This window comes from Lepidochelys kempii, chromosome 1 (genome assembly GCF_965140265.1).
Source record: "Lepidochelys kempii isolate rLepKem1 chromosome 1, rLepKem1.hap2, whole genome shotgun sequence".
NCBI classification, from domain to species: domain Eukaryota; kingdom Metazoa; phylum Chordata; order Testudines; family Cheloniidae; genus Lepidochelys; species Lepidochelys kempii.
Window position 1 is genome coordinate 45,660,150 of NC_133256.1, and position 14,589 is coordinate 45,674,738.

The 14,589-nt window shown below is 45.6% G+C and overlaps 1 protein-coding gene and 1 long non-coding RNA gene across 12 annotated transcripts in view; one reads left to right on the plus strand and one right to left on the minus strand.

Annotated features, from left to right (window-relative positions):
* The window catches only part of MTUS2 (microtubule associated scaffold protein 2), a 502,826-nt gene that overhangs the window by 473,709 nt on the left and 14,528 nt on the right, over nucleotides 1–14,589 (plus strand). For 10 of the 11 annotated variants that reach the window (XR_012158528.1, XM_073340900.1, XM_073340910.1 and 7 more), the window contains 5 exons: nucleotides 236–341; nucleotides 5,312–5,385; nucleotides 8,752–8,850; nucleotides 10,363–10,482; nucleotides 12,015–12,112. Coding sequence is in view for 10 of the 11 variants with exons in the window: in XM_073340900.1 (XP_073197001.1) it covers nucleotides 236–341; nucleotides 5,312–5,385; nucleotides 8,752–8,850; nucleotides 10,363–10,482; nucleotides 12,015–12,112 (497 nt within the window). In the remaining variant the exon portion in view is untranslated. The remainder of the gene's footprint in view (nucleotides 1–235; nucleotides 342–5,311; nucleotides 5,386–8,751; nucleotides 8,851–10,362; nucleotides 10,483–12,014; nucleotides 12,113–14,589) is intronic. The other variant, XM_073340921.1, reaches the window with a different exon arrangement.
* Nucleotides 1–14,589, minus strand: part of LOC140910354 (uncharacterized) — a 27,301-nt gene continuing 12,712 nt past the window's right edge. The window contains exon 3 of the long non-coding RNA XR_012158549.1: nucleotides 1–263. This is a non-coding gene — a long non-coding RNA (uncharacterized lncRNA). The remainder of the gene's footprint in view (nucleotides 264–14,589) is intronic.

The window sequence follows — 14,589 nt, forward strand, 5'->3', positions numbered from 1 at the left end:
ATTAAGTTGCAAGAGCAGCAAAGCAGGCTGCAGTGGCCACATGCCGTCACTCGGGGAGTCATAACACACTTTCTGCAATTAATCATTACACTCGATAACGTAAGAACTGTTGCACTCAATCCATGTCATCTGTAATTTTCCACGTCCCTGGTGTTTTCTGATAGTTCCTCCTGTTGGTGCTTCATAGCACTAATATTTTTCTGTCCATAACTTCATTTTGTTGTCTTTTGAACAGGTGGAAGATATTTCAGCCACTCACGAAGCTGCAATGTTAGAGATAGAAAACAATCATACAGTTGCCATTGCAGTACTCCAGGATGAGCATGGCAACAAAGTTCAAGGTAATCCTGAGACATTTATACATACGGAACCATCCTAGTCCTAAAGTTGGGAGTGCTGTGAGATAGGCTTGAAGCTCCTTAATCCCCATCAGATGACAAAATCACAGTTGACCGATAACCCTGGCCCTCTAACTTTGGACTGAATTCTCTCTATGTAGTTGCACTGTAGGGAGGTGATAAAGGGAGGAAACAATATTCCACAATGAAACCCTATAAACCTTCATCGGCTGTCTTTGCTGCCAAGGACGAGAGCAGAAAAGCACCTCAGTACATGCATAATGCTTAAGATGGGGTTGACTAGAAAAGGCAGAACCCATGCCTTTTGATTGCTTAGTATACCCCGACATCCACTCCAGAACACATGAGGACTCCAGTCACTCTTAATGGAAACATCATTGTTGTACACATTTAAAATTAGACTGAACTCACTCATAAATACAGGGCAGGGAATAACTCTGCACTTTAGAGTCAGTGCTGCAATGGGCAGAGGTTTGATTTTGCCAGGTGTAAGTTAAGGGCTATTGCTATGGGCGCCAGCGTTGTAGAATGGCTGCTCCCCAACACCTTCCCCTTCCTGGTCAGCCACTATTGAAATGCAAGACCTTACGCACACATTGTCACTGCAGAGAGGCTCCCGGCAGGCACATAGAATCCAGCCCAGTGTAGTCACCAATTCCTGCCCTTCGTTTTGTAAAACTGCGTGCCAGCTTTTCTGTTACACCAGGGGCTTTGATGAGAATAATATCATAAGCCTACATTACTGGCCAGTTCTAGGGAATTTATACTGATTGATGTGGCGTATAATAGATACCTACAGTATGTGCAAATGATTTTGACCCCTGAATAATGAAAGGACAGTTGTTTTTATGGCAGCATGGTTACAGCCTTAAACTAGACATGTCACTGCTAATGTCAAGCTGGACCCTGCAAGGTGACACCTGCCCTCCGCTCTCTGGGGGTTAGTGAGAATTGAGAGGTACTGGGGACCATGCACAGTCAGGCCCTTCGTGAAATGAAATGTTAGTTTTAGCCAATAGTCTTAGGCTGTGAAGGATGGTGAGCATTAACCGTGGAGACAAAAGAAATTAAACGGCTGCGTTGGAGAGTGCAGCCGTGATATGATTTAAAATGAAGACCCTGGTGCTAATGGTGTTGTATATAAGCCCACCAGTGAGTAGCATTAAACACCTATAAAGGGAGCTAAAAAAGGAAGCGGTTAGTGCTCCAGTGCATTTCAGACCGAAATACTGCATGGGAGGAATCCTTCATTCAGATTGGAAGGAACTGTCATGCTGTGATCAGCAAACTGTGAACAACTTCAGGCCTGATCCCACCAGGTGCTGAGCACTCAACTTCCCATAGCTTCACTTGGCGGCTCTCTGCACCACTCAGGATCTCACAGTATGAGAAGTCTGCATTATGCCAAATGAGATTCAAATGCATGACTCCCTTTGAAGTCACAGGGAGCTGCATAGTTGCAACTGAGAGCTGAATTCTGTCTGTATTGGTGATATTCCCAGGTAATGGAGATCCAGAACTTAGGGTAAAATTTTCAAAAATGTTCATTGTCTTAGAAGCCTACATCCCATTGTCAGGAGAGATATAGATACTTTATCTATATACTATATATATATACTATATATTTACTAGATACTTGAAGCCTAAACTTCATTGAAAGTCAATAGGAATTAGGTTTCCGAGACTTGCATTTTAAAGATATGTAGATGTTGCTCCGATCAGCACTGTAATACCTTGAGACTTAGGAACCAAAGTCTCATTTTCAAAAGTGACTGAGGCATTTAGGAACTTAAGTCCCCTTGACTTTCACTTTTGAAAATGAGATTTAAGCTCCAAAATAACTTAGGCCTTGCAGTGCTGAGCAGAGCAACACCTAAATACCTTTTAAAATCTGGACCTAAATCTCTTTGGAAAATAGACATATGCTTCTTAGTCACTTAGACACTTATGAAAATTTTACCCTCAATCCTTTGCCTTATTGTTGTGTGTCCATGTGATCTGATCAGACAATCAGAACACAGGCACTTCAGAATAAAACACAAAACACATCAATTTTCTTGTGTGGATTGATATGCAGTGGGTACCACTCTCTCTTACACACACACAAACAAACACCGGATGCCTAATATTTAAATAACTATGTAACGGCATGGCACCCCACCTCTCTCAAGCACCCCTTCTGATTGGGTGTGTCTGCTGTCTTTAAATAGTCCTGGCCCTAGTATCAGGCCATACCCCCAGGGCTTCCTGCCTGGAGGCAATAGTTTCGCCCTCATAGTCTATTCTGGTTCCTAGCTCCCCAGCTGGGCCACTAAGTAGTTCAGTTCCCCTTCTGGGGGTTTATTGCTGTCCGATTGTAGGCCAGTTCCACAGTAGCTATGGGTGGGGGACGTCTGGTCCACCCACTACTCCGGGTCCCAGCCCAGGGATCATAAGAATAGCATACACATGCCATCATGTCTCTTTAATTACACTGCTTTCAGTTCCCTGGGCCACTTCCCCACAACCCCAGCCTTCACCAAAGCTTCATCCTTACCTCAGGACTCATCTAATTTCAGGCCCAGCAGCCAGGCAGGAGCTTTTCCTCGCTCCCCTGGTCCCTGCAAGCACTGAGCTGTCTATGGTATTGCAGTTCCCTCTGACCAGCCAGGAACAACATCTGCACTTCTGTATCTCCCTGGTTCTCAGCCAGGGTTCGCATACCCCTGGGGAGCATGCAGACATCTTCCAGAGGGTACATCAGTTCATCTAGATATTTGCCTGTGTTACAGCAGGCTACATAAAAAGCACTAGCGAAGTCAGTACAAACTAAAATTTCGTACGGACAATGAGTTGTTTATACTGCTCTATATACTGTACACTGAGATATACATACAATATTTATATTTCAATTGATTTATTTGATAATTCTATGTAAGAAAATAATTCTATGTAAGACTATGATTTAGTCATGGGTATTTTTAGTAAAAGTCAGGGACAGGTCACGGGCAATAAGCAAAAATTCATGGCCTGTCACCTGTCCATGACTTATACTAAAAGTACCTGTGATTAAATCTTGGGGGGGGGGGGGTGCTGCTGGGGGACATCCATGGGGGCCACTGCTAGGGGGGAGCCGGGAGGGCTTCTGCTGGGGAAAGGGGGGGCACCCAGGGCCTGTGACACCAGCTGTCCGGGACCGTGGACTGCAGCTGCTCCAGATGGCCAGCCAGGGACTGCTGCTGGGGGCCACGGACCATGGCTACTCTGTCCAGCTGCCCGGGGACCGCTGCAGTGGCCAGTGGACCATGGCTGCTCCAGGACTGCTGCCGGGGGCCACAGTAGCAGCAGCTGATATGGCTGTTCCCGGGGCTGCTCCAGCAGCAGCTGATGTGGCTGTCCTGTGGGCCACCTGAGCAACTGGCCCCAAAGCCAGCTGCTTAGGTGGCCCTGGGGCCACACTGGCCCCTGAAGAAGTCACAGAGATCATGCAAAGTCATGGATTCCATGACTTCCATGACCTCTCTGTGACAGACACAGAGTCAAATTATATGGTAAAAATGAGAAAGTAAGCAATTTTTCAGTGATAGTGTGCTGTGACACTTTTGTATTTTTGTCTGATTTTGTAAGCAAGTAGTTTTTAAGAGAGGTGAAACTTGGGGGTACGCAAGACAAATCAGACTCTTGAAAGGGGTAGTCGCCTGGAACGGCTGAGAGCCACTGCTCTAGCTCCAGCAAGGAACTGTCTCTGGAGCTTCTTTTATATGGCCCTCCTGCAGCCTTTCTGATTGGCTGTTTCCCCTGCAGCCACTCTAGGCTGCTTGGAGGAGTCCTCTACTGCTCCTTTCCTGGGATGGGTGTGGCAGGACGCCAAAGCCTCTAGCAAGGGATGTCTTGGCCTAGTGCACCCTGTACCACTGTACTAGATTTTTCTATTACATTCCTGAATTAAGTAATATTGCTTAGGTTTGTGCTCAGCCTTTTAGAAACACAATTCAGAACCATCTACTCTATGTTAGTTGAACTCTGCAACCTGTTTCCTCATCCTATAGACAGAAAATAGTTTGATATCTTTTAAAATTATTATTCCTTTTGAAAACAAAACTCTTCCCTGACTGAGGATATTTTTAACTACTCAACTACTTCATTTTTCAGTGATGGAACTCCAGTGTTACTGTTGAGGCATGTGCTGTCAGAATTTTTGTGGGTTCTTCTCATAGCACAGGTTTCAAGTACCCTCTTGTGGATGAAAATGGCATTGCACCAGTTAAATTGTAATGTACTCCAAGCATTCATGAACAAGGCTCATTGGAGAGAGCTGATTTTATTTATTCAATCACAGTTTGCTACAATTGGTTTAGTTCTTAAACTTTAATCTACTTCTGATTATTAAATCATAGGTGGGTGACTTATTCCAATAATTATAAAAAGAATCATATAATACTTATATAGTACTTTATGATCTTCAAAGTACAACGTGCTCATTAATTAATTAACCCTCCCAGTATTTCTGTGAAGAATCCTAGGTAAATATTCTTACACACATTTTTGCAGATGGGGACCTGGACACATACAAGAGATTTAAGGCCCAAACTTAATATTGTCCATTCATTCAGTGTACTTCAGTTTTTGATGCATGCCTAGAAATATTAAGGGCCTGGTTTTCAGAGGTCTGAGCGCCCACCATTCCAGTCAGACTCAGTGAGAGCTGTGTGTTCTCAGTACCTCTGATTACAAGGCCCTCAGAAATGGAGGCACGCAAAATCAGTGGATGCTTTTGAAAATTTAGGCTTTTGTGATTTGCCCATGGCCATGAAGTGAGTTATTGCCTGGCTCCTAGGCCCTGCTCAGTCCACTAGAGCTGCCTTCCTAATAAAGTTTGGTTCATGATAGGGAAGATAAATGTACTCGCTGTCCATGATTTATACTGTTTCTTAGAGCCATTTAGCAATGTAATGTTTGTGGATTTTCCCTAGAACTGATGTCTGCCCACGAACTGGAAAAGAAAGAATTGGAAGAGAGTTTTGAAAAACTGCGGCTGTCACTCCAGGTTAATACTTTTGTTATGTCCAAAGCCCAATGATGCTGCAAAACTGGTCATTATGATAGCACTTTAGTGACATGGAATTCTCTCAGCCAGTCTAAGGGCTGCTGTATAGTTACTGCCCCCTAACTGTACAGCATTTTCTCAGTAAGGCAGTCCCCCCAACACGGATGGGTTCTGGATGTCTGATTTGCAACATGACCATGCCAATAGTTCTCAATAACTATAGTATGTGAATCCTGGCACTCTGATTGGCTAATTGCTGTTATTAGTCAATCCGAGTTTAGGGATTTGCATAATTACTGTATGATGATTTTTAAAGGACTGTCCAGCAATTATGCACATTTTATCTGTGCTGATCGGCTAACCCCTCTGCTCTGCTTGGCTCTTGTGCTCATTCTTTTCAAGCTGTATGCTAGCTACAAAGATGCCTCCTCAGCTTCTCTCCCTCCAGTGGAAGCAGCAAAATGCTAAATGTGCCTGAAGGAGAAGAGGGAAAACCCCAAAAGCAAAGAAATTGCAGCTGGGGAAATAGATTTTAAGAAGTTTTTTTAAAAAATGTTTTGATTCATTTGCCTTCTTCAGGCCCATCTTGCTCCCAGCCAAGTGAATGGGAGCAAAATCTAGCTTTCCTCATCCATCCCAGCTGGACTCTTGTCCTCACAATAGTTTTATATACCAATTTGTAAAATCTCCCCTTTGGGTTCTGCAGCTCTAATCTGTCACTTGCACTGTCCTGTCTCTGTTTGCCTGACACAATTTCTCCCCATAATGACCAGCTGAAAATCAGATCAACTTAGAATGGGTATAGCGAAATTCAGCTTTCTGTTCTCTAGACTGAGATCGAAATCCACCAGGAGAAAGTGTGTCCCTGTGATGCATGCTAAATGTGCAGCTCTTGTATGAACAAGTAAAGGTGCCATGTTAAATGGTGTTAGCGCTGCTTGTTTATCTAGTCAAAGACTAATTTTGCTTTTCAAAAACCAAGTAACTTGCACAATTCCACACAGCTATTGCAGCAGCATTGACTGTGTAGCTATAGAATTGAAAATTCTATCAGTGGTTCTATTATTCGGTGCAATAAACTACATTAATGGAAGGTTATGGTTAAGATTTTACGCAGACAAAAGACAGAACTTCAAAATGATTGGCCTCCACAGCAACTGCAGCTTTTGCAGATGCTGTACGTAAGGTAGGAATATTAAAATCTTGACCTATTAATGCGCCATTTTAATACAATCACTTTTCTGATCAGATTGTTTCTCAAATCATTGGTCCCCTCCTGTGTATCTTGCTTACTTACAAAAACAAGATTTCCTTGCTATCGTGCAAAGTCATCCACAGGCCACAATCAGGAACTCTGTGCTCATCATGAGGCAGAGCTGTCACTGTTAAATAATGCACCTGCATGAGTACTGAAACTTCCAAGACAGTGGTTCACTGAGGTTAACATTTAAAATCCTTTTTTCCATAAAGTAATTAAAGAGATTAGCTATAGCAGTAGGATCAATAGCACCTACATGTTTCAGTCTGAAGCCTTCACCAGGGTCAAAAATACATTGAGTGTCTCTTGAATCCCATCACTGGGCTAGGTGAGTTGTTTTATAACCTGTAGTATTGTTTTAGTGCTGCAGAGCTAATGCCATGATGAAAGAGTAAGCTGGATTCTGTTCTGCCTCATATATCATCATCAAAAGAGTTACCTACATTCTGACTGCAGAATCTCTGTCACTGATAATGATGCAAGAGGCAAAAAGAACACAGCGTAGTTTTCAGATCCCAAGTTAAATTTTCTAGCAAGGCAAAGGAAGAAGAGTTGCAAGCAGATCCTTTGTTACTTGACTCCACAATCCTTAATTCTCCACCTCATCATTTTCCTCACGAAGATGGCAGAGATCCCAGATGCTGCTAAAGCTGATGGATAGCAGCTCTGCAACTATTCTGAACCAAGCTGCTGGACTGAGAGGGAATTATTTTCCCCTAACCCATCTGATGCCTCCTAGCAAAGCCCATTTATTTGGGCTTTAGCATTTGGTCCTTAGAGTGCTGTGAACAACCCCCTTTCATCTTAGTGGAGTGTTAACTCTGAAACATAATGATGACAGTCCAAAGTCAATCATGTTAGCTCTTTCCAGAGGTGGCACTGGGGGGAGGGGAGGCTTGCAAGGGCTATAGCCACCCCAAAATTTGTCTTAGCCTCCTACAGCCACCCCTCCCAGGGCAAAGGTTAAATGTTATGCAGCTACTTCTCAGCTGCTGCTGGCAGCAGTGCTGCCTTCAGAGCTGGGTGCCCGGCCAGCAGCCACCACTCTCTGGCCACCCAGCTCTGAAGGTAGTGCCGTCACCAGAAGCAGTGCAGAAGTAAGCCCAGACAGGAGGCCGGGAGGCCTGAGAGCAGCCCCTGGCCTGTGTCCCCATCTGCCGGGGCACGCCACTCAGGGCAGGTGGAGGATCCACGGTTCCCCACAGCGGCCTGGACTGACCCACTCCATCCCATGCTCCTGGGCCCTGCCACCATGGTTGCTGCTCTCTGAGGGCTCTGCCAGCCCTGGAGCCAGGTCGGCTGCGAGCAGTCGAAGGGTGGTGGGGAGCTGAGGAAGAGCTGCAACCCTGGGGCCCCAAGCAACAACAGCAAGAGGAGAAGACGGGGGAGTGGCATGGCCCCTCAAACCATGGCACCAGCCAGCGCATCAGCTGCTTTGCACTGCCTGGCTCTGGCTTCCAGCCTCCGACCTGGCCTGGGGAACGGGGCCCCAAGGGGGAAGGAGGAGGTGGGACCAGAACTTACCTGAGGAGGAACAGGGGGTGTGGCCTTGTGGTGATGTGGGGTGCAGCCCCACAATTTTCTGTGTAGCCCACCTCAGCCTCCCCACTGGGAAGAAACTGGCACCGCTCCTGACTCTTTCACTGCTTATCATTTTAGCCGAGGCTTCTAGCTGCTCTGAAGCTTGGGATTGTGAGCAGTATTTGAGTACCTCCCCACGCTGATCCCTGAGGAGCACTAACCTTGTAGAGGTTATCTGCTTCATGTGTATGACACAAACATGCCTGTCCTTCAAAGCAAGTGGACTGGGTCTCACACAGCCAAAAGGGCTGGGATGTCTTAGCTTGATACAGTTTTAGAAGCAGCCGTTGGTGGCCAATTTAAGCTAACCAGATGATTAATCTCCGGTTCTCCACGTGAAATCCTGATTCTGTTAGTTACCAAGTTATCAAAATCTCCACTGTGAGTTTGAGTGATTTCATGTAAAAATGTCACCTCGCAGTAGCTTCTAAGCCCTTCTACTCAGTTCCCCCATGTACTTTGGCAGTGGTGGGAAATTATTTGCATCATTAGAGCCTAATGGTTTTTTTATTTGTCATTAATTGCAGGACCAAGTAGATACCCTCACCTTCCAGAGCCATTCTCTAAGGGACAAGGCAAAGCGATTTGAAGAGGCTTTAAAGAAAAACACTGAAGAGCAACTAGAGGTAGCTAACAACCTTAATATACATTTTAAAAACAGCAGGACCTGCTTGTAAATATGGCCCACATTTGTATTGGTAGATTATTAGCAAAGGAAATCTCAGCTCAAATGGGCCCAAACCAAAGCTCTGGATCCTGAGCTTTGTAGGGGGGGTTGGAATCTACATGTGGCTCTGGATACAAAGCTCTCCCACTCTCTCTTATTACTGGGTCATTATCCATCCATTTCTGGTTTTGCTTCATTTTATCTATTTCTCACTTGCTTCTGTAGTTCTGTTTCTTGGGCTTTTTCTCTGGCTCCCTCCATTACTTTTTAGTACCCCCAATCATCTCTCTCTTCTCCCCTCTGTGGTGTTTCTCCTACCTCTTCACATCTTTTCATATTAATGTGCCTCTCCCCCTCACCCTGCTGGGATTCTTTGCTATCCGTCCTCATTTTTCCCGTAATGGACTGTCTGGCCCAGGGGATATCACAGGAGAGGTTTATTCCATCAACATCCTGTTCAAAATACGACAAAGCAGTAGAATCCCTAAAGCTGGTGGTCGAAATGAAGCCCATTATTAGCAGACTCTGTAGGAAATTGGACCTAATGAAGACCATTTTCTAACGTTGGGCCCCACATACCTTTTGAGAATGCAGAACTCCCTGCTTTCTAGTGCCTTTCTAGAACTTTCCATGGGCTAGATTGAGGTCAGCGCCTGCTTTTTTCCATCCGAGCAGCCAAACGACTGGGGTATGCCGGTGAACTTGCCCTCTCAGAGCAAAATGTGTGTAAAGGATCAGATTCTGTTCTGAGGTACACTGCTGTAAATCCGGAGTATTGACACCAGCGACAGTGGAGCGAGTTGTAGCTTTGTAAAGCCGAAGTAACTGAAGTCATTGGTATTACTCTGGATTCCATTCAGTGTAACTGAGAAAAAAGTGTGGGCCAATACTGCTTTGGTAAATTGAACCCTAGCCCTCGAACTTCAGAAATACTAAGCTGGAAAGGGGAGTATCTTTGTGTCCCGATTCACTGTCTTTCTCCCCTCTGGGACTTTAATCTTTATGAATAGTTCACCTGTTTTGCCACATACACCACAGACAGCGTGATCCGTTACTGTTCTAACCTGCAAACACCCAGCCCCCATCTCCGAATTTTGTTGCTATTTCACACTTGTGCTCTTCTCCGGAAAGAGTAAAGCTCCGCACAGACATAAACAATTCTGTATATTAGGAGACCTAGCAGTGGGTTGGGTCATGGGTACTGAGTAACATTCAGACTTCTTTCACCTACTGCAAGAACCTCACCCACCGTGTCTCTCTTATGAAGTTAGGTATATAGCTAAAATGATTGAATGGTGATAGTGGGTAACATTTTCAAAACACCCCCAGTGATTTCGGAGCCTGCATCCCCTTGGCTTTCATGGGAGTTAGGCTCTAAATCAGTTGGGTGTTTGGGAAAATTTTACCAAGTGGCTGAATACATGATTACAGTTGGAAAACTTAGAATTCACTGTCATCCTTCTTTTCCTAGGTTGCACTAGCTCCATATCAGCACCTAGAAGAAGACATGAATAGCCTGAAGCAGGTTTTGGAAATGAAAAATCAGCTCATTCATCAACAGGAAAAGAGGATCATGGAACTGGAAAAGCTGGTCAGTTATCATTTTCCCCTCCCAGAACAGGGAGATAGGAAGCTAGGAGCTAAACTGGAGTGGGAGGAGGCTGGGACTGGAAAAACACAATGAAGGGATCACAGAGGGCTAAATACTGTTTTCTGCCCCCTGCACTTTCCTGTGAAGTGTCCCAGTTTTTCATTCTGAAAGGGAGAGTGGGAAGGGGGTGCTTCTTTTTATCTACTTCCCCACCAGCCTCCTTCATCCCCATAACATCCCCCAAAACCTCTCCATGATTCCCCGTGCTGGTCTCTCTGGTTTTCACTTTGAAATCTGCTCCGCTTGCAGTGGGAGGTTAGCTAGGGGAGGAGACAGTGGAGGAGGGGGGCCGCTGTGATTCCTGCATCCCTATAGCTAAGTATGGAGCACCAGCTGTCCCTGTTCCCTACCTCCAAAGTCAGGAGTAGGGGCAGCCAACAAGGCGGGAGCAACATGGGTGGAAGAAGGAGAGGACACTTGTGCCGTGTGGCTCCTTAATTCAGTAATTGGTGAGAAGTCTTGCTCAGCAGTGTAAATTAGCGAGGGTGCAACCAGAAATCCCAGGTTAGGGTCATGCTGCGAGTGCTTTGAATTATAGCTCCCCACCATAAAGATAACACTGCCTCCTAGCCACTCTATTCTCTCTCTATTTGTGTTTTGGTCTCGCCAGGTATGAACTTTTCAGTTAACCAGGAGTTATGTTTTCATTGTAAAGTGAAGCCATTTTGTGAGACTTGACCTGTGTGAACTACAGCAGGCTTCTAACACAGTGACAGGATGAGCCATTGCCACAGTGGGGCAGCCGGGCTGGCTGCTTTAGCACAGCACTTAGCAAGCTTTGTTTCTATTTATGGGGAAGTTTGGGAACCCAGTTGATTGAACAGATAGAGGGTGAAATAGACCTTCGCAGCTCAGACTTCTTAACAACATTCTCTAACCTGCTGCTTCCTTAAGCTAAAGCTGAATGTGGAAACAGCTGATACAGTGGCATGCCCTGGCCTAGGTGGTCTCCAGTCATTCTGTTTGTGCTGTTTCTCAGCCATGCCAGACACTAGGGTTCTGCTTCCACGAGGGATATGATTTATATAACCCTGTTACAGGAGGTCTCAATGTGGGGTGTGTGACCCCAGCAGATGTCAGGGGACCATGACTCCCCTGCCCTTTGGAAGGGGGAACTCAGACACATGTTCGGGAGGTTCTGCGGGTGGAGCAGAGGGGTCCAGTACGGATAACAGGGGTACTGGGGGGGAAAGGTTGACTCCCTTGACTCAGAACATTGTACCTAATTCACCGCTGCCTCACTCCTGTGCCATACCAGTGTCACCCCACTGATTTCATGGGAGTGACGTGCTGGTGAACCATTCACAACCTAAAATCGCATCTGCAGCCAGGATAATCTACCTTCCCCTGACAAGGATTGTTAGCTCTTACTGTAAGGAAAAGAGAGCTTCTTCCTAGGGATTAAACCCCAAATTCCCCCGCATCAAGTGCTGCGACTGCTGCAAACTCAGCAAGCCCTTCTCGTGTTGCAGGCTGAAAAAAACACAATACTGGAAGAAAAATTGCAGGTCCTGCAACAGCAGAACGAAGACATGAGAGTCCGGATTGATCGGAATACCCTTGTGACCAGGTTCGTGCAGAGACTTGGGAACCACCCTGAGTTTTACAGGAACCAGTAACACTACAACTACCCGGGGCTAACAGCTCCTTCGGGAGCAGTCGCACTAAGCATCCCCCCCCGGAAACTCCCTTCTGCTTATTTTTGCATAAAGGAGGTTGGCTACATAACCGTGTTACATTAAGCTCCCGGCCTCACCACTGAGAACAAAAGTCCCAGTTGCCTCTGAGTCCGGAGTCAATGCCGCACTATTAGTCAGCAGCTACCGGGTGCGGGAGAGCTAGCAGTTTGCACTGTAATATACTAACTGTGGGCTGGTAGCATCACTGTACCTAAGGCTGCTTTAGCATTTTCTATTCTATTCTATACTGCAATAGAAACTTTTGTGCTAGGCGCCGTATAAACAGAGAAGAAAAAGACAATCTCTGCCCCAAAGAGCTTACAATCTAAGTGCAAGACACCAGACGGATACAGCGAGACGGGGGAGTACCAGGAAACAGTGAGACAATATTGATATTGTGGGCCAAGCACAGCAACAACCTAACCACTGTCAAATTTTTTGTAGGCATTGTGGCCCAACAAATGGTATCACATCTCGACCATTTCCAGGCTCACCAGGTTAACACGCAATGTCAGTTAGATACAGTTATTTTCTACACATATTTGCAGAAAGGATGCTGCTAAGTTAAAAGAGTGTTTTTCCTTAGTGGCTGGGTTTCCTTATAGGTCTTAACTTCAGGAGTTCCCTAATATATATATGAACCAAAGCTTTCTGAACATAGACATTTAAAAGCAAATATGCCCCATCAGCATTCATCGAGGACTGTGGTTTTCAATCTGTGGTCGCAGACTCCTGCAGGTCTGCAGATTGTCTAAGATTTCCAAAGGGGTCCGCACCTCCATTTGAAATTTTTTAGGGATCCACAAATGAAAAAAGGTTGAAAACTATGGCTCTAGGAGATAGGTCACCACAGTCACTTGTAGGTGTTGTGTTTTGTTTCTTTTATATACATTTCTCAATGTGGGGAATGTTGCTTTAAAAATAAACTATTCAGAGAGGATCCTGAACTTAAGATCTACCTGGAAAGTCAACTTTAAAGCAAATCATTTTTCAGCCTTGTTAGATCATAGAATATCAGGGTTTGAAGGGACCTCAGGAGGTCATCTAGTCCAACCCCCTGCTCAAAGCAGGACAAGTCTCCAACTAAATCATCCCAGCCAGGGCTTTGTCAGTCCTGACCTTAAAAACCTCTAAGGAAGGATATGGGTATAGGGAGGGGTTAACATAAGATTTTTCACACAGAGGCAATCTAATGACATCCAGTAATTTGTCTCCAACAGTGGTTAATGCCTGATGCTTCAGAGGAAAATATAAAACTCTCACAATTCACCCCGTTATGTATGGAGTGAAATCTTGTCTTGCCCTCAGTTGGTGGTCAGGTTGAACAACAGACAGGAGGATAACCCATATAATTTTATCTTAGCTAGGGTAACAGCAGGGGCTATTCTCATTCACAGAAATGTGTAATCCTTTAAAATAATCTATGATGCTGCTTGCCTCCTTTAACAAGGGCTCTGTCCAGTCCACAGCATAAACCTCTAAGAGTCTCGTAGCTCAGCCCTGCACTAGGCCAGCTCCAGAAAGCCATCTGCCACTCAGGTGGGTAACACAAGCCAAACCCTAAGCTCAGCAGTGTACAGGCATGGAGCAACTCGGGCAGGTTGGTGGGCTCATATACTGGGCAATCTAAGATCATGTAGTGAGCAGTACCCAAGCCCCCTGTTCCTTTGGCGCCTTCTGGGCAGATGCAGGGAATAGGAGTGACCCCTGCTGCTTGACCTCACTAGGACGGAGAGAGGCAGCCCCACTCTGAGGTGGGGACATGAAAAGATCTGCATATACAGGCATCAGCATAACTGTAGGGGTGGGCCCAATCAGATGGTCCAATCAGATGGCGTGGTGGGGGGCTCCCACAGTGGAAGGCGGGAATCAGAGTACAGTAGATAGTGTTAAAATAGGTGGCTGATGATGGAGACAGTGAGGAGATAATATTTGATTCTAATCCTTTCTACATCCTCCTCCTCCTTCTTGAGAATTCCAGGGGTTTTAGCAATCAGAGGAGAGGGCTGGTCTCCCAAGGAGGAAGAATTGCTTGCAGTTAAATTGTTGGTGATCCACCTTCAGTTCCCAGTTCTGCCATAGATTCCTATGTGGTGTTGGGTAAATCACTTAACCTCTCAATGCCTCTGATCCCTATCTATAGAATCATAGACTATTAGGGTTGGAAGGGACCTCAGAAGGTCATCTAGTCCAACCCCCTACTCAAAGCAGGACCAATCCCCAGCTAAATCATCCCAGCCAGGGCTTTGTCAAACCTCACCTTAAAAACCTCTAAGGAAGAAGATTCCACCACCTCCCTAGGAACCCATTCCAGTGCCTCACCATTCTCCTAATGACATTTTTTTTCCTAATGTCCAACCTAAACCTC